This window comes from Myotis myotis, unplaced genomic scaffold (assembly GCF_014108235.1).
Source record: "Myotis myotis isolate mMyoMyo1 unplaced genomic scaffold, mMyoMyo1.p scaffold_m19_p_2, whole genome shotgun sequence".
Taxonomy (NCBI): domain Eukaryota; kingdom Metazoa; phylum Chordata; class Mammalia; order Chiroptera; family Vespertilionidae; genus Myotis; species Myotis myotis.
In genome coordinates this window covers 88,766,645-88,789,948 of record NW_023416324.1, presented here as the reverse complement: position 1 = coordinate 88,789,948, position 23,304 = coordinate 88,766,645, and the positions used below count along the sequence as shown (strand labels likewise).

The window sequence follows — 23,304 nt, the reverse complement described above, 5'->3', positions numbered from 1 at the left end:
TACTTGATAGTTTAAAGTTTGGTAAATGTTATATGCTTGATAACATAATAGGTATATTTTTAAAAATATAAACTTTGGGTTTTTCTTATATAGATATTATATTACTATTGTTTTGATTAAGGCAGAATTACTCATTTTATTCCTATAGTTGAAATAAATTACAAACCTGTAGTAAAATGTGGTGGCCAAGTGACAGAGTCCCACAGCTAAATCTTTCACTGATTAAAGTGTGGATTTTATAAAATTAAAAGCCAAATATAGTTATTAAGCTTCAGAAATATGGTTATAATACTATTAGTTTTCTCCAGAACTCATGATTTCAAAACCAAAGTGCATGTAATCACTATTTGACATATAGGGTGTCCCCAAAAGTTGTATACACACTTTGGATAATTATAGGGGTAGTGTTTATTAAAATACACTTCATTTTCAAAGCTGAACTGTCAGCTGCTAAAGTGTGTATACATTTTTGGGGACACCCTTAATATTTTGTTTGTTTTAAACTACCTTTTAAAAGAAGCCTATATATTTGCATGAAACAAATAGGTCCATTTGCACTGAATTAGAGTCAGAGGGAATGTAAGGAGTACAAACACCTCACCTTTCTACTTTAGAGACAAGGAGATTAAGACTTGCCCCAAATCCCAGTCCACTCTTGGCTGAGTTGAGTGAGAAGCTAAGGCCTCGCCCCTCTGTCCAGCTGTCATCCTGTGCCTTTAAAGCAGTGGTTCTCAACCTTCCTAATGCCGTGACCCTTTAATACAGTTCCTCATGTTGTGGTGACCCCCAATTTCATTGTTACAAATTGAACATAATTAAAGCATAGTGGTTAATCACAAAAACAATATGTAATTATATGTGTGTTTTCCGATGGTCTTAGGCGACCCCTGTGAAAGGGTCGTTTGACCCCCAAAGGGGTCGCGGTCCACAGGTTGAGAACCGCTGCTTTAAAGAGTGTTCCTTGTGTGTTAGTTCTGTACTTACACAAGGAAAGTATCTCAATGCCATTTCTTCATTCATTTAGCCAATATTTACTAAGCATCTGCTGTGTTAGGTGTTTCAAATGTGAACATAAAAGACTTCTTTAAAGGACCACATGCTCTTTAAAGGAAAGTAAGTACACAGTACTATAATACCAAAGGATTATGGATAAGAAAGGTATAAATGAGAGGCTTCATAAAGAGACAAGGTAACATCTCTAGTAAGACTTTAACTAGTAAGATTTTATAAAGGAAGTGATGTTGAATTAGACCATGAGTATTTATTTCAGCTGGTAAAGGTGGGCGGGCAGAGAGCGTTCCAGGGGGAGAGAGAACATGAGAACAGTGGAGAGGTAGAAAACCAGGAGCAAATTCAAGGCCTGTAGAGGGATGTCCTTTCTGAGCCTTCACTGTACCTGGTGAAGCAGTAAGACCTAAGGAGGAAGGATTGGTTGGGACTAGTGCCTGAGAGACCTTGCCTTCATGGGGGGAGGGAGGTTTGGCTAGGCAGAGGGGAGCCATTGTAGATTTTCACTGAAGCCGGTGAAGGTCTCCTGCATGAAGGGCTTTTGCCCTGTTTCTGTGGCCTCAGTGAGCAGGGTGGCATGAAGTGGGGAGAGCTTACAGGAGTGGGTTGGCATAAGGAAGTAATTATACCAGTGAAGGAGGAAGGTGACAAAAGTCTGATCGAGTTTGGTGGCAGTGTGTCAGGAAAGTAGACATTGCTAGGTGGAGCGGCACCTTCAGCTAAGATTTGGATGGGAGAGGCAAGGGAGAGTCTGCGAAAACGGACTGAGAGTTGGGTGACTCATAGAATAGATTTTCTAAAAAAATTTCTGGGAAATGATTGCAAAGTAAGATTCAGTTTAGCTTAATATGTGCAGATAACAATTACATGGTTATTAAGTTTGAAAAAGTTATATATTTTATTAAAACATGTCAGATCAGTGGTTAATAATAGTTACCATCACCTGGCAAACACTTCTATGATGTGCCAGGTATATTATGTATTTATTTCAAATTCGGTTAATCATGACAAACTTCCCATTTTACAGATGGAAAACTGTGGTAAAAGTAGTTAAACGACTTGGCCCTGGTCACACAGTGATTGGGCTACATTTAAATCCATCATACCACAATGACTCAAAAAAAAAAAATCAAACTATCGAACTGTAGTGATTAGGATTTATCTCTTTTATTTGTAAACTCTTCCATCTAATAGGAGTTTTTAGTCACTAATTTGTCGCATTCCTGTGAAATATTTATTTCATAATCATTGTGTTCTTTCATTAATACTCCTGTGGAGTTTCCATCTGCTTAGGAAAACAGTCTGATGCTACAGTCAGCCAACTAATGGTTGGTCAGATCTACAAAACAGCTTTCAACAGTAGTTAATTTTTTCCCCCTAAATATGGGTGTAACTCATTGTTGCTCAGGTGATTGAGATGTCCTGGGAAAGAAGAAAAACTGCTGATGCCCCTGATGCCTCAATGCTGACTTCTTAGGGTGGAGCAAAGGAGGACTTGGGTGTGACTTGGAGAGTCTCACTCAATTCTCCGCTAACCAGTCTTTCCAGAAGGTGTGGTTCTAGAAGAGTGCTTCTTTAGTCTGGAGGCTTCGGCGCTTGGAGCGCTGCCCCACCCTTTGTCTTTCTCTTTCTTCCTCTTGCACTCATGGGAAAATGGTCAGGTGTGGTTCTGATGGCCCACGGACCTCAAGACTCGGTGAGCCACTCATTGGAAGCAACGTCTGTCCTGTAAAATGCTAGTGCAGCCCAGCCATTTACACCTTGGGCTGGAAGGTCCAGGGCCTTCAAAAACCTCATGAATGTGACATCTACATTTCATGAAAATGACAGCATGTTAGTAAGAAGGCTAAGTTTTTGCGTGGAATTAAAATTTTTGCTTTATCTGGCACCCGAAGAAAATTTAAAAAGGAGTTAACTTCTTGATGGATAATCAGATAACTTGTAAATGATTCTTTAGGCTTCAGAATAAATGCAAGTTTTCATATAAAGAAGTAGTTCAAAATAGAAATCCCTATTTTGGCATTGAATTTGTAAGGACCAAGTATTTGTCATCACTGCTTAATAAAGGAAAGAAACAAATCTTTTTCTGAATTTCCTTATCCCTTCAATGCCTTTCTTTCATGCTGTTAAAATGTATCACTCTCTTGGAATTGTCTTAAACTATTATTTGGGGATCTTGTAGATAATTTTAGGAACCTCTGCAATGTCTCACACTTAATACTGAACCCTTTCCTTTCCTTTCCTTTCCTTTCCTTTCCTTTCCTTTCCTTTCCTTTCCTTTCCTTTCCTTTCCTTTCCTTTCCTTTTTTGGCTTCTCATCCCACTCTTAATTTGCTGCAGGATATCCTCAAAATTATGAACTGGGGCAAAAATTTCAAAGTGAAAAATCAAAATGAAATTTAAGAACCATGTCATATCAGCAGCAGCCACCACACAAGAGCTAGCTTGCAGTGAGGATTTAGTTTTTGCTGGGCTTTGCAGACATTAGTGGCTCAAGCATCTGGCAACCACAGGAGGTGGGTGTGCCTCCACGTTGCAGAGGCAGAAACTCCAGGCACAGTGAGTCTAACTTGCTCAGTATCGCAGACTGTACAACCGGAAGTGGCTGGGCAGGGAGTGGGCTCCAAGTCTGCCCCACTTCAAAGTCTTTTTGAAGTTAATGATATGTGATCTGTCTTCCCCCACCCCCAATCCACCCAAAACAGTGTGAAAATAATAAACATGGAAAGGAAATGGAACTATTATGAGAGTACTGATTCCAAAGCTCCTGGGTTAGGACAACAATGAAGAAGCAGAGGGAAGCCCCCTTTTTAAAATTTGTAGGAAAAAAACCACCCTTTTCTGCTCACTGTTGGGATGGGAATGGGTAGGGATAGATGTGCTACCTGATTGAGCTTTGGAAATAGGGGAAATGAGGTGGGTGGTAACATCTTCATATCAGTCTTTTATTTGACTTTGTTTTTCTTCTATTTTACTAAACCAAACAAACATACATTAAGCACCTTCTGTGTGCAAACTCTGTGTTGTTAGGAGCATTCAGGAGTCGAAAGTGTGGGACTATCTGTGGCGCTTTGATCTCCAGGAGTGGGGAAGACAGGTGTGTAAATAGTGGAATGAGGGCAGAGGTGTGTGTGGGAAAGCTCAATAGAGGAGGCAGCATTTGCTCTGCAACTTCTGGAGGATGGTAGAGTGTTTAGTGAGTCTTGGAGCTAGGGCATTGTCCTTAAATGAAGAAGTTAAAATATTTTTTTACAGATACCACATTTTTTTTTAACTTAAGATTCTTTTAAAAACTCAAAATAGTATATGTGAAAATGCTTTGAAAATTATAAAGAGCTAAGCAATTGGTTTTAAGATCAATATTAGTGCATTATATAATTATATTTCCAACAAATATTTATTGAGCTTTTCTGAGGCCATTATTTCATGAACCTGAGTGCAAAAAGACACGATACCATTTCTGGCATTTGTACAGGACCCTACATTGATGAATGGATAAAAGAAAGACTGGAGAGAGAGAGAGAGAGAGAGAGAGAGAGAGAGAGAGAGAGAGAGAGAGAGATGGTAGAGGGAAGAAGAGGGGACAAAGATAGAGATGAAGGAAGGGAAAGAAGGAATCCAATGGTTGAGAAAGTATATATACAAAAGAAATACAGAGTTAGGTGGTATGGGCTAAGGGTCTAATAAACAGAATAGATTGTTATAAAATTACTTTTATAAAACAAGGAGAGTAATTATTATTATTTAAAAATATTTTTACTTTGTAATGCTGCATGCCTCTCTTCAAAATAATTGTCCTTGTTCTTTTATACTATTCTTGGTAACAAGTGTTAAACTAATGCCTTCAGATAGCTAATTTTGGAGTCATTTTTAAAGAAAAGAATGTTACTTAGAGGTGGTAAAATAAAACACACAAAGCTCTATAATATTGTTCACATGTTCATGTGCTCCATCCTTGGATTAAAATCCAGAACGTGTTTTCCTTTTAGCCACAGACAAGAGATCTTTAGGCAATCTGTTGGAACCATACTTGTTTAAACAAGTCTTAGAAGGAACTTAAGAAACATGAATCATTTGTCTTTGCGAGTTTGAAGATAAAACAGAATTTCAGAAAGTTAAAAACTTTTAAAAGCAAATGTTATTTTTTTTAAGGACAGCTTTTAATTTTAGCTTAAGAAGCCAATTTTTTCATTGATTTGGCCCAAATGAGTTTCTCTCCTCTCCTCTCCTCTCCTCTCCTCTCCTCTCCTCTCCTCTCCTCTCCTCTCCTCTCCTCTCCTCTCCTCTCCTCTCCTTTTCTTTTCTTTTCTTTTCTTTTCATGCCATCTTTCATCTTCATGCCACTGAAATGGGATTTAAAAATTGAACTTTGAGTTTGTTAGTTCAATCCTAACATGGATTAAAATCTCTGCACCCCTAACTCCTATATGTACCAACATTGAAAATTTCTTCAAGGCAAGAGATTTTTAAAATCCTTACACTTGTTCAATAAGTTCATTTATTTAAAAATAATTTTTTCACATTTGATAGAATTTTGCATTTTCCTAAAGTACACTCAGTATATGAATTGAAGTGGAAACTTACTATCATTAGACAGAACATAGACTTTTGGATTACTTTCAAAGGAGGAATGAGTTTTATAAAATAGAGTTATAGAAAGCAAGAGCTAGAGAAATTTTAGATACCGTGTAGCCTAACAGATGAAAAACTGAGGTCTAGAAAATTTCTGAGATAAAAAAAAAATTTTAAATGTAATGAGGTCAATAAAAATAGGATGTGACTTACAAATTTTCAAAAGACACACAACTTAAAAAAATGCAATGTTCCCTGAAGCAACCTCTCCTGGCTGTCATGCTGAAGAATCCAGCTCTGCACAGTGTTGGGTGTCTGACACCCGACTGACCCCATAGGTCAAAATTCTTTCTCTCTGCACTTCCTCTTTGATTTGAGTGCAGCCAGTTCGGTGGGGGTTCTTCAATGGGCTGAGGCAGCAAACTGAAATGTGAAGGTGGGTTGTCTTTCCCTCAGTCATTAAACCTCAGGGCCTGTGTCTCCCTTCCTCCATTTCATTTTGATGACTGAGCTCTTCAAAAGGTTCCCTTTCTCACCTAGGCAGCTTCCAAAGGGTGTCCTTAGCCACTCTCAGACTGAAGTGAGATTCTGACAGATGAAAGACGGGAGAGGTAGGTGTTGCTTTAAGGACCAGACACAGTCTTCAGAAGTTATGTATAAGATGAAATTCGGTTAATCAGATCATAGTTTCATATAGACTAATAGCAATACCAAAGATTCCTCATTACATTGTTCTAACACGTTAGCTTTCCATTTTTTGACCCTTTCAGGGGTTACATTTTTTGTGCATTCAATTCCTCTTTTCTACATAGTTATTAATCTGTTTACTAAAATGTCAAGCAAAACCCATAGGGTTTTCATGGATATCAAGGGCATGTGTGATAAACTTATGCAATTCCTTCAGTAAGCATGAATAATTCTTTTTAGTATTATTAACAGCATATGAAGTTTGTTTGTTTTTTAAGTTCATATGCATGAGAGTGAGGGGAAGCAGATAAGATGACTTATCTTAATAGACATGTCAACTGCTCTCTCTAGAAGTAGGAATGTCTTCTAAAAGTCGGATGGGACCAAAAAAAGAAAAATGTGGAAAGTTCACTATTTTAAACCAACCTTTAATTGCCTCACCTTTCTTTTTCCTGGATACAGTTAAGGGTCCTGTAACTAACTACTCTAGAAACTGGGTAAAAAGAAGCTGGTGAGTTTTATATTTTGTTGTCAAATGAATTTAGTCATAAATTGGCTTTAAAAAGACATATGTACACTTTGGTATATTCATTCACAGCTGAGTTGGTCTCTCTTTCTTAAAATACATTTTTATTTTGGAATAATTTTATATTTTTATTTTTATTTTTTTAAAATATATTTTATTGCTTTTTTACAGAGAGGAAAGGAGAGAGATAGAGAGTTAGAAACATCGATGAGAGAGAAACATTGATCAGCTGCCTCCTGCACATCTCCTACTGGGGATGTGCCCGCAACCCAGGTACATGCCCTTGACCGGAATCGAACCTGGGACCTTTCAGTCCGCAGGCCGACGCTCTATCCACTGAGCCAAACCGGTTTTGGCATTTTGGAATAATTTTAGATTTATAGAAGAGATGCAAAGATACTGGAGAGTTCTCATACTCCTCACCCAGTTTCCCCCATCTGCCTCTGCCTAATAGCTCGGTTTATGATAGTTTTGCAGGAGTGCATATTATTAAATCATTTAAGAAGCTTGGACTTTCCATTATGCTAAGGGATAGCCCTTTCACTTATGTCCTAGGGACTGGCAATCTTTGTGGGAGTTACCCTGTAAACCAAATAGCTGAACAGAATTACTAAATGTTTCAGAAGAAAGGCTACTCTCATCTCCCTTCAATGAAAGAAAACAAATGTAATTACACAGGACCTTCCTAATTCCTTATCCATCCTAAGGTTCTCCATGAGGTTTCTGTATTTCTGAAGTTTTTCTCCTGTCTCTTGAATTTCTTCCCTCTATTTTATAATAAGTACATTTTGGAACGTGTCCTGGTTCTAAGTCAATTGGAATTTTGTGCAAGTTTAGACAACCGAAGCAATCCTGTTTATATCTCAGCGGGACAAGAAGTGTGCCAGATTTCCCGTGTAATTCCGAGTGGAAGAAAGACTGACTGCATTCATGGGGGGTGTGGTGACCTGGTTTTGATAGGTGGGCAGTGCAGGCGGCACATCGGCACATCGCCTGGGCCTGCCTGGAGGAGCCATGTCATCACCTGGGAGTGGTTCCCAGGGAAAGCTTGGGCCCTCGCCCACACACACTCAGCTAGTGCTGGCTTGTTGGGGAGCCTTGCTTGCAGGGAGGGACCACATGGGTGGCGGAGAGAGAAAGTCGATGAGTGCTTCCTGATGTGAAATGACACAGAGTTGAGGCCTGGTGGGAGAAGTTCCCATGTTCTTGTGATTTTACCCCAAGTATGCATAGCACAGCCTGTGTTTTTCAAACTCTTTTTTTCAAACATTGAAATTCTTTCTTTAAAACATTGACAGACATACCCACCCCAGACACAGACACAGACGCACAAAAGAGAAAATCCCGTACATGAAACAGGCATCAATCAGTTTCATCTACAGGCGGCCCTGGCCAAAAGCCTGGGTGGCTGTGACGTCTCACGAGGGACTCAGGCCTCTGTAGCCCGTTCATGAGGCCTTTTCCTGATCATCAAACAATAATTTAATATGCTTTAAATCTGTCTTAAACTGAACTATAGTAGGCTGTGCTGCAGCATAATGTATCCAGGCAAATTAAAAGTCAGACTGTGTTATTATACCTCGCTCTTTTTACTTATATCTGGTGCAAATTAAATTCCTGTAATGTCTTTCTTTAAAATATGGAACATCTACGATCTTTCTTCTTAAGCACCACTGTTGTTTTAAGGTTTCTATCACACCTCTTCCAGAAAAGTGCTTCCTTTGACATGTACATGTGGATGAGCATCATTGTAGAGAAAAATATTCTAGGATCATCTTGAAAGGAAAAGTGGCTTGTTTTTTGCATTAAAGATGCTTAAATATCCATCACTTTCTTCACACCATTATTTCTTTACTGCTGTTTTCTTTCACTGTGATTACAGAAAGTATTTTCGTTGAATAAGTTTTTCTCTTGTCTCCTACTATTTCCTATAGCCAGACTTGCCAGTAAAACCTTTATGCTCTGAGGTCTTCCCCCAGGGATTTGGGGGCTGGGCTTTATGGATATTGGGGGTCAGAGGGGGGGTGGTGGTGGTGGTGGTGGTGGAAGGGAAGCAAGAGGTGTGATAGAGAAGCTGCCAGAAATGTGTTTTTACAACTCAAAGGAGTATTTCTGGGTTGGACCTGGACCTGGAAAACACACACACACACACACACACACACACACACACACACACATACAAATAACTTGGTGTTAAGGTCATTATTGAGCTAATTAGAAAAATTTGAAAAAGTTCTGTAGAGTAGAAACTAGTATTCAATCCATTTTAAATGTTCTGATTTGAGAACTATACTGTGGTTATATAGTTGAGTATCTTTATTCTTAGGAATTTCATGCTGAAATATTTTGGGTTGAAGGGACATGACTGTTTTCAAATGGTTCAGAAAAATGTATAAATGCACTTACATACAGAGAGGGGGGGAAAAAGGTTACTCAGCAAATGTTAACAATTGGGGAATCTGGGCTAAGGGACTGCAGGAGTGTTTTGACTCATTTTTGCCACTTTTCTGAAAGTTTGAAATTATTTCAGAATTGAAAAAATCATTCATGCCTGCTTCGTTGTGTTTGTCTCATCAGTCAAACCGGAACGATATCCAGGCACCAGAACCAGAACACCATCCAGGAGCTCCTGCAGAACTGCTCAGATTGCTTGATGCGGGCTGAGCTGATTGTGCAGCCGGTAAGCTTTCTCTTTCTCAAGTATCACCCACGCCCCGTTTTGTTCCCGGTTGGCTTACTCTCCTGGCCCTCACCTGTGCGCCCTCACCTGTGCGTCCTTATTCACTGCCCGCCTTCACTCAGTGTTTGGAGATTATCTTTTCAAAACAGACGAGATAGCGATGTATATCTTCTTAACCTGCTTGTAATGTTGGTTTAACAATGGGAACCAGTTTTTACACTTTTTTTTTTCAACAAATGTTTGCACTGCAGATTGCAACAACCTGTTGAAATTGCAGCAACCTGTTGTCATTTATTTTTTAATACTTTCTTTTCCTAGAAATGCTGTATGTCACTGCATTGTGATGTACACCACCAATTTAATAAGTTTTTTTGGGGGGGTGGGGGGAGGAAATAACCATATTGTAAAAACAATTTTATTTGAGAAACTATATGTTAAAATAAACTATTGAAATTTGAGGAAAAAAATGGTAACATTTATGAAAGCCTTATGATATTCCTTGATGTTACTGAGAAAGCTATAATCCCATTGGAACAAGCTTAGAAATCACGGGTCCCATGATGCTCTTCCTGTTTAAAGTGTTTATTTTAAAAGATGGTAATATTCACATTAACTCTGAGTTTGTTAAAAACAGGCTAAAAATGATGGTGCCAAAGCCACTTTTGCCATTCCTTCCCAATTTATATTACCTCTTCAGTCTCCTTGATGCTAACATTAATTAATGCATGGGCTATATCTGGAATCTGGGTCATCCCACAGGACCCCTGCTAAATAAAAAGAGGGATTAATCAAATGAATTTATATATCTCTTTCAAGACTATCTTAATGTTCTAATTTCTTAATTTTAAATTAGGCATGGGTTCTTGTTCTGGTTTATTTTTTCCAGTTATAAAGACAACTTTACTTTAATCCATGTAAAAAGGTATTTGGGGCTCAGCAAACCAACTTTGTTCTAGTTCTGGCTGTTTCAAGTACCTGATTTGAAATACACACCTCTAAATGTTCACATGAAGTATGGAGTTTCCTCAAAAAATTAAAAATGGAACTTCTGTTTAATCCAGTGATCCTACATCTGGGAATATATCCTAAAAACCCCAAAACACCAATCAAAAAGAATGTATGCACTCCTATGTTCATAGTAGTGTTATTTACAATAGCTAAGATTTGGAAACAGCCCAAGTGCCCATCGGTAGACAATTGGATAAAGAAGCGGTGCGAAATTTACACTATGGAATATTATGCAACTGTAGAAAAGAGGGATCTCTTACCCGTTGGGACAGCATGGATGGACCTTGAAAATACTATCCTAAGTGAAATAAGCCAGTCTGGGAAAGACAAATATCATATGATCTCATTTAGTTTTTGGAATCTAATGAACAAAATGAATTGATCAACAAAATAAGATCCGAAGCATGGAGGCATGGAACAGGTTGATACACCTCAATGTGGGGTTGGGGGGACGAGAAGAGATTAAACCAAAGAACTTAAATACTTACATGCATAGCCCATGGACATGGGCAATAGGGTAGTGAAGACTTGGGGGGTGAGTAGAGGCTCGGAGAAGAAAGGTAAAGAGGGGAGGGGGGATGGGAGATATCTGTAATACTATCAACAATAAAAAATGTATTTTAAAAAATGTTCCCATGATTCCTTTACAGAAAGCTGAGCAGGGGCACTAGGGACTTCACTTTGAACACATTCATACCCAGTCCTGGACAGTTTGCGATGGCTATGGATACGTTTTACATGTATTTCCACAGATTTACATAGCATTGTGTTCTCATATTTATATGCACTGAGGCACAGTGATGTCAGGGAAATGTACCATGTCCACTAACACTTCTGTTCAGAGAAATAAGGGTCATTTGGCTGAAGCCGAATGAAAGCAGCAATTCCAAAATTCTAGGTCAATCTCATGTATGTACGGCACTGAAGCATCAGCCTTTCTATGTGAACAGAGGAAGCTTCCTTTTTTAAAAAAACCTTTTTATTGCAAAATAATTCTAGATTCACAAGAAGCCTTGGGTACCCATCACTCAGTTTCCTCCAAGGTGACATCTCACATAATCAGTGCATCATCCAAACCAGGAAATCCCTTGTCTGAATGCAGTGGGTTAGAGAGCTTTCTTTTTAAGAACTGAAGCATTTTCTCATAAGATGCAGCAAAAGTTTAGTTTGTGTGTGAAAGACCTTAGCCAGTGTAATGGCGCCATGTTCTTACCTCAGAAATATTGCCATTAGCTGAGAGTTGTGTGTAAATATGAAAGATAGGCATTTAAGATGCAGAAGAGAGGGAAAGATCAGCAATCTGTAAATACACTTTTACAAGCCCAGTGAAGATTTAAAGTACGGTCCACAGGTTTTGGCTAAAGACCCTCTCATGTCCTTTCTTTTAGGAACTGAAATATGGAGATGGAATACAGCTGGCTCGCAGCAGAGAACTGGATGAGTGTTTTGCTCAGGCCAATGACCAGATGGAAATTACGGATAGCTTGATCAGAGAGATGCGGCAGATGGGCCAGCCTTGCGATGCTTATCAGAAAAGGTATTCCCCAGAGAGCACGAATGCGGGAGAATGTCACACAGCCAGTTCCACTCAATCTTGGGACCCAGGTCTTCTCTTGAAAGAAGCACCGATATTCACAAGGACAGGCTCGCTTATTTGGTATTTTGCATCTTTATGTCTCTCTGATCCAAAGTGACTAAAATCACCACCTTCATCTTTTGTGGAATCACAAAGTTGCCATGAGAATTGAACAGACCTGCCTAAGAGTGTGTGTATTTTGAAGAGCTGAGTTCATTGTACCTCTCTTGAGGGGACAGCAAAGGCCTTTGGCACAACACTTGTCTTCTGAGAGTCTGATAGCAAGTCAAGCTCAGTTTAATGAAAACAAAATTGAGAGTCCTAGAGTTGGAAATGCAGTTTGAAGCAGAGATGTGCAGCCTGATTTTGCTCTCAGGATACCTGGAATTTTGCTCTCAAAATTCCCATGGTGAAACTAATGAGAAAGCGGAAGTTGTGGCCAGGTTAGGCAAAGCCAATGCATGTTCTATGATATTTCAGGCTTTGAGTATCATAATACCCTGTATTTATGTTTTTGTATGTGATCAAGATTCACATCAAGTGGTAAAGAAAAAATATTCTTCAAATAAAACATTTGTGGCCTCTACACTGACACAAAGGAGACTCAGAAAAGGGGTGTTTTCCTGGGCTGTTTCCTGTGCGGGGATAATTGTCTTCCTTTCCTTTCAGACTACTGCAGCTCCAGGAGCAAATGCGGGCCCTGTACAAAGCCATCAGCGTCCCTCGAGTCCGAAGGGCCAGCTCCAAGGGTGGTGGAGGGTACACCTGTCAGAGCGGCTCCGGGTGGGATGAATTCACCAAGCGCCTCACCAGCGAATGTCTGGGGTGGATGAGGCAGCAGAGGGTGAGTAAGCAGCTTCCAGAGGGACACGGGCTGTTCTCAAACGTCCCAAGTCTGTAGGCCAGGGGGATGGACCGGGCAGGGGCAGCCCTGGCAGTCAGGAGCACAATGGGTGTGCTGGCTCTCAGCTGGCAGCAACAACTTGCTCCTTTTGGAATTTTCCTCCTATACAATTTGAAAGTGGGCTTCTATTTTGAAATGTATTAAACTTGTCAGTTCTTTCCCCCTGGTATGGCTCAGAGAATTAGCCTTATTGCTCCATAGCCAAACTTTATCACAGAGGTAATATTTGACAGGGATAATTTAAGTAGTAGATTTTGACTATCTAGCTCTTTCTGTGCACAACCGGAAAATCATCTGTTGTGGGACTTCATGTGCTAGCACACTACACTGATCTCCTTGAGTGGTAGCTGATCTCCTCTGTGTTGCTGATAAGTACTTAAAAAACAAAAGAATGTCGTGGAGACTCATTTAAAATGTTAACAAAATTGAAGGAGCTGGAAACTGGCTAAAACTGGATATTCTGGTTTGGACTCACTGGCTGCTCACCTCATATTTTGAAGTGTCAGCTGTCTTGTGCAATCGCAGGTCCCTGTGTGTGGGAGTAAAGTGAAGTCATGGCAACACAAGGGTGCAGAGCCTTCCCGAGAACCGGAGTTTCTACAAAGTATTTTTCAATGTTAATTACTATTTTGTTGTTTTATGTGGTAATTATGCGCTGTAATGAACAGGTGGCAGTAGAAATGTGCCATAATCAGGTCGATGGGAATTTTATAATGAAAACCTGCACTAGTGAAGCATCCTTCTCTTGAGAAGGTGGATATGTTAGAATGATAAGTTGCGGGGAGATTGTTTGTTATGCAGTGTGGTTGTGGTGGTAAGAAACACTGGTTTTATTACTCGTTCTTGGACCAATTTAGCAGTGGTTCGAAAATCTCTTGACAACCTAAAATTTTTTGTATGTGTATTTTCCTAAGTGGTGAGGGCTTAGGGGACTAAATAGTCATTTGTTACTTTTTCTCCCACTTATTATAAGGGATATATAACACTATTACAGGAGGTAGGATAAAAGTTAAGTTATTAATCCCTGATACCTAAATACAAGCCTAATTGCATGTTTTCAAATTCCCTTCTAATTTTTTTAGTTGAGGTATAATTGACATACAATCTTATATAAGTTCCAGATGTACAACATAGTGATTAAACACTTGTATACATTGTGAAATTCCCTTCTAATCTCTGAACACACATTTCTTGAGCATTTTATAGGTATTGGCACCATGCCAGAGATTGTCGTTTCAAAAATTATGTTCCATGGCCCTGAAAATTAATATTATTGAAGAAAACATATCCAAATGCCAAATTTTTATGCAGAAAAGAGTAGGATTAAATACTGCGTTTGAACTGTAATAAAATCCTGCTCAGATAGGACTGGGGAAGGGGTGGCACTTCAGTACCTAGGAAATGGAGAGATCATAGGAAGGCTTAATAGGGCTTCAGGATCTGCGATGTTAGGTTCAACACCTTTGAACCAAATTATGAAACGTCCAATTCCCTAATTTCTTTTTCCTATGACAGTTCTGTAAAATGACAACTCAGAATTTGCCATTTTTTGTATTCATGTTGGGTGTATCTTTGTAAGAATTTCTTTGTAGCAAAGGCTCAACATTTAAAAATTTTGGAAAATGGCATATTACATGGACTCAGTTGTCATGGAGTAGGGAGCCTTTCTAACAGTGGATGAGCCATGCTTTTCAGATCAGATGGCCCCTATGTTTTCAAAAGAATGTGCAGTTTTATCATCTATTCCTGGTTTGCTCTGGGATTCTTTTGGGCCCCTTTTCTCTTATCCCTCTTTCCCAAAGCATAGCTTGCATTCTTCCTCTCTGTCCCAGGAGACTGAGCCACAGGGCCCAGCTGATAAGGGAACAGTGTCCCCAGCAGCACAATGAGTAGGCAGTCACACATCTCCTGTGCCAGGTTTTTGTTTTGTTTCCCCGATTTGTGTTTGTGCTGGTGGACCAATCAGATACTATACACAAGGTTGGTAATGAGGGGCTTGAGCAGGAGCCTGGTCATCTTATCAACTTCCCAGTGCACTCACCTGTTTCTGTTAAACCCAAAGTGAGCTGTGGGAGAGAAGGGTCAAAGTCCTGGGTAAATTTCAGTTGTCTGACTCTGAAATGGCTCCCCTTTCTGAAAGCCTGCCAAGTATGTTAGAACACGGATGTGGCATAGAACAACATGTGTTATGTTCTTGCTGTAATACGAGCCTGGAATGTTTGCCCTTGGCATGTCTTGGAGATGACACAGGTGATTTGGAAATGTACATGAGCTCATGCAAAAGGAATATGAGGTAATAGTCTGGCCACAGTATGAAATTTGTGGAATAATGTGTTTGATTCTTATTATGGGACATTCTTAAATTTGAAGCGGTGGAGACAAAATAGGAAGTTAGATTTAATTTTTAAAAAGCTAATATAAATCCACAATCTCAATGTTACCAATATTACTTGAAGGTCAGGCATTGGGGCATTTGTTGTAACTTCTCTTTGAAATGGGCCATAGGTAGTTTTGTATCCTGAAAGGTATCCAGTGAATGCTGAATTTAAAGAGTCAAACAAATTATATTAATCAAAAACAAGTTAAAGAAAAACAACAAAAAATACTTTTAGGTTACCTCTTTAGCTTGGGAAGTAGTATATGATTGTTTTGATGCCCATTTTAAAATGACTAATCATAGAAACTTATCAGTATTTTATGACATACTATATGCTAGGTGTGGCACATAGGTATTGCACACACACACAGGTGCACACACACGCGCGTGCGTACATATGCCACTTGCATATGCACATGTAGACTTTTTTCTTCAGAGGACATCATCTATGCTTCAAGGATCTCATTTATGAATCACCTCTCAGCCCATCTTGAGCTGGGGGTCAGACAAGTTGAGGGAAGTATTCGGCAACCCCTCTTAGCTGTTTGGAAATCCCAAGCCTTTAAAAACATTTATTTTGGTTTCAACATTGAATATTTCCATCTTCAGTTTGATCTGAGTGGATCTATGTGTGACCCTGGCACTCTGACCCCTGATACTGTAGGTAAGGTGTGTCCGATGCACAGGATCAGAAATGAAGGGCACTCTCTCTCCCTCGGCAGGCGGAGATGGACATGGTCTCCTGGGGCGTGGACCTGGCCTCAGTGGAGCAGCACATCGCCAGCCACAGGAGCATCCACAATGCTATCGGAGACTACCGCTGGCAACTGGACAAAATTAAAGCCGACCTGGTACTTTGAAATGTTTCACTTTAGAGTCTCCAAAAAGCATAGTGAGGGATTGTGTAGTTACTTGATCCCAGCCAGTTCTGTCTGAAGCATTAGTCTATGATTACTTTCCCAAATGACTGGAAATTTTTAAAAATCCCATCTCATAAATGGGGAAGTAGGATCAGATAGATCTACCAGAGATTGCGTTAACACTGGGTGGGGGCAGTTAAACAAAAGGCTAAGGGTGTACAAGCACTCATTTGTGTGCAGTTTGTAAATGAGTGTTTGGGGGGTGGTAGTTCTTTTCTGCAGAATGCAGAGCATCTCTTCAAATAGAGAAAATCCAACAGTCATACAATTTTATGTCCTTGGTGAATTCTTTTCTATGTGGTAATTAAAATGTATCTCTATTGAGGGAAGTTATGTCTCATCCTGATACCTTTCCTTTGCTAAAAGGACTGACTCAAAGCTAGGTTGAGAATTACAACATAAAATATTCATTTGATTTTAAGCGCTCAGTTTCCCCCCAGACTTTTATATGTTTTTTTTCAAAGAATTAAAAATATATATATTTTTTCTAGACAGAGGAAAGGAGGAGGGAGAGAGAGAAACATCACTCACTGCCCCCTGCATGCACCTTACAGGGGATCGAGCCTGCAACCAGGGGCATGTGCCCTGACGGGATGATGCTCAACCAACTGAGCGACACAGGCCAGGGCAGCATACTGTTTTTTCTTTTTTCTTAGAACAGAGTTACTCATCCTCCTTTTTTTTCCTGGCTTTCTTTTTCGCCTTACATTTGCCCACTTGAGTATCTGACCAATTTTCCCTAAGATGTAGGGAGTCCTAAATCATATTTTCAAGCTTTTACAAGTATGTAACAATGAGTCTTTAAGTGACAGTGATCAGGCCTTCGCTTGGGGAGATGGCACTGCCAGACCAGTGAGGGTTCACCTTCACACCAGCTGGGGAGAGGTCCCTGTGGGTGAAAGATTTCCTAGAGCAGCGGTTCTCAACCTGTGGGTCGCGACCCCTCTGGGGGTCGAACGACCCTTTCACAGGGGTCGCCTAAGACCATCGGAAAACACATACATAATTACATATTGTTTTTGTGATTAATCACTATGCTTTAATTATGTTCAATTTGTAGCAATGAAAATATATCCTGCATATCAGATATTTACATTACGATTAATAACAGTAGCAAAATTACAGTTATGAAGTAGCAACGAAAATAATTTTATGGTTGGGGGTCACCACAACATGAGGAGCTGTATTAAAGGGTCGCGGCATTAGGAAGGTTGAGAACCACTGTTTTAGAGAAAACAGTCTGTCGAACGATGTAAAGTCAGGATCTGACAAAAAGGAAGTTTGGAGGAACTGTTCTTTCTCTACAAACCCACAAGGGGGATGAAGTCATTATCTGCTGTTTGTTGCCTTCTAGCGTGAGAAATCTGCCATCTACCAGTTGGAGGAGGAGTATGAAAACCTGCTGGTAAGCCAACTTGTTTCTGAAGTCTTCGTGTTCCGTTCAGTGCAGCTCCATAAACATGGGGCACCGCCTTGGGGGAAGGCACCTGCTCGGTGTTATATCTCAGGACTCCGAGGCACACTTAGGGGCTTGACGGTGCTAATATTTCCACTGCTGGTTTCCGTTAGAACTGAATTTTAAAAGATTTTTTTCTGAAGACAGTACTGAGTGCTGTTTGGCTTGCGAGTGTCACATCAGTCATGTGTGCTGCTAAAGCAATAAAGCTTTTCCACTGGTGAATTGCAGTCTTTTAATGAGGCGTAGGCAAGAACAAGGCTTGCTTTTCTTAGACAGGTTATCAGACCATTGTCACCATTTCATGATAAACTCTGAATCAATTACTTGACTCATAAGAAGTTATATTTCCATTCTTCTACCTGTGTTGCCCTATCTCCACATTCTCAGTAGTTTCTTATTGGCAGTGCTACTTTTTAAATAACGTGCCTAATAGTGGCCCTTCTATTAGTTCCGGGTGTGACTGATGGCAGCCTAAATTTTGGGGGTGTAGGAAAGGGCAGAAAAAGCTTGATTTATCTCTTGAAGAATCCCGTTTTCCCTGTTATAGTCTAAAACTAATTATTGAACCCAAATATCAGGATCTGAACGAAGATCCTTCTGGATTCGGCTGTTTCAGGGAATCTAAAACTGCTCCCTTGCTCCTCGAAAGTTTGGCTGGGTCACATACCAGGTGGTCAGTGAATGCAAGAGGTTAATGTTTTACTGATTCTTGTGGGTTTTCTTTTTAAAAGGGACCATACGGGTGTATCGGTGAAATCTGCAGGGGTACCATTAACTGCATGTAGGTATCCTAATGCTGCTTTTGAACGTCCCGTGCAGAAAGCGTCCTTTGAGAGAATGGACCACCTGCGACAGCTGCAGAACATCATCCAGGCCACGTCCCGAGAGATCATGTGGATCAACGACTGCGAGGAGGAGGAGCTGCTCTATGACTGGAGTGACAAGAACACCAACATCGCCCAGAAACAGGAGGCCTTCTCCGTAAGCGTGTCTCTAAGCAGCAGGCGCTCTCCTGGAGGCGGGAATGAATGGACTCGCTATAATTTCATCAGCCCGTTGTAACTCAGCCCGTTAAAACGGGCATGAAAAACCATTCCTTTCAGTGACTTATGGGGGACAATGCATTAACTTCCCAGAAGGTGTAGATAGTGTAAGAATTAGTTCTCTCACATATCCTGGAGTGGTGTAGCGTAGTAGCAGGTGCATTAAAACCTGTCACTTTACCTGTGTGAATTTGGAGAGACGTATCACCAGTCTGGCCTCAGCCACATACTGAGTGATGTCAGACGTCCTTTCCCATCTTAAAAATGACAGAATTCTTGAGGAAAACGTAACGAGGTTCCTTGATGGTGTCCATTTCCAGATGCAGTTTGTATTTAACATCCTGTGGTGGAAATGCTGGGAGCCATTGGTGACTTGCCCTGAGGATTTGTTTTTCGTTCATTCACAGATACGCATGAGTCAACTGGAAGTTAAGGAAAAAGAGCTCAATAAGCTTAAGCAAGAAAGTGACCAGCTTGTCCTCAATCAGCATCCAGCTTCAGACAAAATTGAGGTAGGCGGCATGAGATTTACATTTTCATTAGGATAAAATGGGAACCTAGACCAGGGCTTGACAGTCTTTTTCTGGAAAGGACCAAATAATATTGTAGATTTGCTGGCCATTTGGTGTCTATTGAACTTATTTAACTGCCATTGTAGTGTGAAAACAACCATAACAACATGTAAATGAATGAGCATGACCATAAAACTGTATGTATAAATGCAGGCAAGTGGGCCAGCTGTGGGGCTGTTGTTTGCTGACCTCTGCCCTAGACTGCCCTCTGTGGGCTGTGCTCAAGGCTGACATTAGCTGGTAGCGCTGGTAAGGTCATATTGGTTGTTAAAATTTTTTTAATATTTCCATATCAGTTGGTAAGAGTCATTGCCTTAAGCCCCTCAGGCCCTCACATGGGTGCCTGGGCCTCCCATGGTCTAGGAAAAGGGCTTGTGTGGTGGAGGAACCCTGTTCCAGGGCTGTCCCCAGTGTCTGTTCTCATTGGTCATTAGCTTTGCCATTTGGGTGAATGTTTTGTCTAATACTCCTAATGGTATCTACACTGAGTGGCCAGAATATTATGACCGGCCAGATTATTATGACCACCCCATCAGTACTTCATTGACACTTCCAAAAATACTGAATATTGAAAACTTTCTAAGCAAATACTCTCAAGGTTTTTTTATTATTATTATTATTTGCATAACTAATTCACTTCATTGTACTGTTGGGGTGGTCATAATAATCTGGCCGGTTATAATAATCTGGCCACTCAGTGTATTTGTTAAAACTTGTTTTAAAATTTAATTTCTATCATGTCGAGAGTTCCCAGTTGGAAAATTCTGTTTTTAATATTTGGAAAGAAGTTTCCTTGATTTGGAATTAGACAAAAAAATATTTCATAGCTTTCATTCAGGCTCACATATCTGTGGTAGAATAGATGCCCCTATATGGCTGAGTGGTGGTGAGACAGCCGATGTTTTCTGGTTTCAGGCCTATATGGATACTCTTCAGACACAGTGGAGCTGGATCCTTCAGATCACCAAATGCATTGATGTTCATCTCAAAGAAAATGCTGCCTACTTTCAGGTTTTTATACTTAGTAATAATTTATTGTCTTTTAGGTCATACCTTATCTTCTGAATGTTTTAAAAAGTACTGAAAACAATGTTCAAAGTATTGCATAAACACTACTTACTGGTTTTTAATTTAGAGGACCATAGATTGGTAACCTGGTCGTTCACCAAATAGTCTCCTATTGTCACATGAGTCGAAATACTTTCTGCTATGATCTTTTCCTTAGCCACCTAGCAACAGATTCTTAGGAAAGAGAGTCCTTGAAATAGAAATAGTAGATGATATTGCTTGTTGAATTGCTTTTCATGGACACGGGATCACTTTTACCCTGAACAGTTTTTTGAAGAGGCCCAGTCAACTGAAGCCTACCTGAAGGGCCTCCAAGACTCCATCAGGAAGAAGTACCCCTGTGACAAGAACATGCCCCTGCAGCGCCTGCTGGACCAGATCAAGGAGCTGGAGGTACCATCTCAGGCCCAGGCCCTTGGCGGCCTTACGCAGGGCAGATAAAATGCCCCCACCGACGCAGCTCAGACTGCGGATTTGCATTATTGTATAGAACATGTGTCTAAAGCTCAGACAAGCATTTTCTTCATTTCTCAGTGGCTTTTCTCAAAATAAATTTCTTTACATGCTCAGCTGCTGTTGAAAATTACTTTTGCTAAAGCAATTACTATTGCTCAAAATAAAAATGGAGAGGATAACATGAAAATTCCTTTGGAAAAGTCTTCTTCAAGTTTTATCAACATCAGCTTCCTTTTACACAATGATATTCTTTCCAGCCCATTTAATTCACGGCTCTGTAGCTTCTTGAGTTGCTTATTATGAAAGGTTCCCATAGTCCCTGAAGAAAGCTGAATTTGTGGCTTTTTACGGCTAATGCAAATGCAGCAGTATGTCATTTGTCATGTCATAGTAGCTATATTAATGCCATTTAAAGATCTTACCCAAAATTCACAGAGTATCTATGTTAAGGTATGATTTTATTTGCAATTGCAGAAAGAACGAGAGAAAATCCTTGAATACAAGCGTCAGGTACAGAACTTGGTGAACAAGTCCAAGAAGATTGTGCAGCTGAAACCGCGGAACCCAGACTACAGAAGCAGCAAGCCCATTATCCTCAGGGCTCTGTGTGACTACAAACAAGACCAGGTGTGTACTCGTGTCTGCAGAGTGAAACAAAAGCGTTCCCTTCCTTTAGGTATTGACTTTTGTCCATCAAGAGAGCAGAACCCACCCTGACCGGTTTGGCTCAGTGGATAGAGCGTCGGCCTGCGGACCAAAGGGTCCCGGGTTTGATTCTGGTCAAGGGCATATACCTTGGTTGCGGGCACATCCCCAGTAGGGGGTGTGCAGGAGGCAGCTGATCGATGTTTCTCGCTCATCGATGTTTCTAACTCTCTATCCCTCTCCCTTCCTCTCTGTAAAAAATCAATAAAATATATTTTAAAAAAAAAGTTAAAGAGAGCAGAACTTAGTGCAGGTTCCAGTGAGCACCACAGTTAATGTCCTTTTGTGCACAAAGTAGCAAGCGCTGAGCAAGCGCGGCAGCTCTGTTCACAATTACGTGATAGTGTCAATGATTAGGATAGGGCTTATTTTTAAAGGCTTCTAAGTCTTCACGCTTTTTTTCTAATAGGCAAAACTTGTAAGTCTGTGATCACGTTTATCTTTAAACTTCTATCATGAGACATGTGAGCATCCCGCTGCATATAGAGTGCATGTCATTGCAGATTTTATGCAGTAATTGAGCATACCAATTCTGCAGGCGCTGTGGTGAATACAAGTATTTGTATGGAAAGAGGACTTGTTTTCAGTAATTATTTATGTAATTCCCACAGCTCTATTTTCTTACAAAAATTATGGAGGACTTAAGAAATATAAAATATGTTTAGTTGGTTAGATAAATGTTATAAAACAATGGAGTTATTTTACCATGCAGAAATGTTTTAAGAACTTATGTGGAGATGAGAAGTTAAAATGGAGATTGAAGCACCTGAATAGCAAGCTTGTTACATTTCACTAGTTAAGATAGTATCATATTTTAGCTACCCATTTTAAGAAGCTATTCAGGGGTGGGCAAACTTTTTGACTCGAGGGCCACAATGGGTTCTTAAACTGGACTGGACGGCCGGAACAAAAGCATGGATGGAGTGTTTGTGTGAACTAATATAAATTCAAAGTAAACATCATTACATAAAAGGGTACGGTCTTTTTTTTTTTTTAGTTTTATTCATTTCAAACGGGCCGGATCCGGCCCGCGGGCCGTAGTTTGCCCACGGCTGAGCTATGTAGTGTTAACTTAGGTAGCTGTTTAGATGCTGGAGTCAATTTAGAAAGTTATTTTTCTGAGGATCTGATACCAGAATTTTTTATTTAAAAATTTTAAGAGCAAATGAAAAAGACAAGTGACTCCCACACATTAAAATCTAATAAATAAAACACAAAATCACAAACAAAGAAAAGCCATGGGGTTAATTTTTTGCTTTATTTGTGGGTTCCCCAGGCTACCTTTGGCAAATTACTTCCTCTAATTCCCTTTATACACACCTTGGAGGCTCACACGCATTATGTAAAGAGCATCATTGTTGTTGGGTTGTGTAAAGACAATCTTCAGTTGAGGAAAAGCTAATAAGATAAAAAGCTCAAATAGTTTGCACATTTTCATTTCCGTTTCTATCTTTGAGAAAAAAGGTAAAAGTGTGTACTCATGAATAAAGCCCAAACGGGGTTGCTTGCCTTACAGAAAATTGTGCACAAGGGGGATGAGTGCATCCTGAAGGACAACAATGAGCGTAGCAAGTGGTACGTGACGGGCCCCGGAGGCGTGGACATGCTCGTGCCCTCTGTCGGCCTGATTATTCCTCCTCCGAATCCTCTGGCTGTGGACCTCGCTGGCAAGTGAGTTGTTCAAGCTCCTCATACCCATGACATGATGGGAGTGGGGAGAAATGGGGCAAATGCTTGTACAAG

At 40.2% G+C, this 23,304-nt stretch overlaps 1 protein-coding gene across 4 annotated transcripts in view; it reads left to right on the top strand.

Moving 5' to 3' along the window:
• LOC118676335 (desmoplakin) overlaps positions 1-23,304 on the top strand; it is a 42,959-nt gene that overhangs the window by 3,083 nt on the left and 16,572 nt on the right. For 2 of the 4 annotated variants that reach the window (XM_036350088.1, XM_036350091.1), the window contains exons 2-12: positions 9,371-9,473; positions 11,870-12,018; positions 12,727-12,901; positions 16,061-16,189; positions 17,613-17,663; positions 18,537-18,698; positions 19,168-19,272; positions 20,248-20,343; positions 20,668-20,793; positions 21,331-21,483; positions 23,078-23,232. In XM_036350088.1, coding sequence (XP_036205981.1) covers positions 9,371-9,473; positions 11,870-12,018; positions 12,727-12,901; positions 16,061-16,189; positions 17,613-17,663; positions 18,537-18,698; positions 19,168-19,272; positions 20,248-20,343; positions 20,668-20,793; positions 21,331-21,483; positions 23,078-23,232 — 1,404 coding nt within the window. Of the gene's footprint in view, positions 1-9,370; positions 9,474-11,869; positions 12,019-12,726; positions 12,902-16,060; positions 16,190-17,612; positions 17,664-18,383; positions 18,408-18,536; positions 18,699-19,167; positions 19,273-20,247; positions 20,344-20,667; positions 20,794-21,330; positions 21,484-23,077; positions 23,233-23,304 lie in introns of those variants that run through there. The other 2 variants (XM_036350089.1, XM_036350090.1) reach the window with 2 other exon arrangements.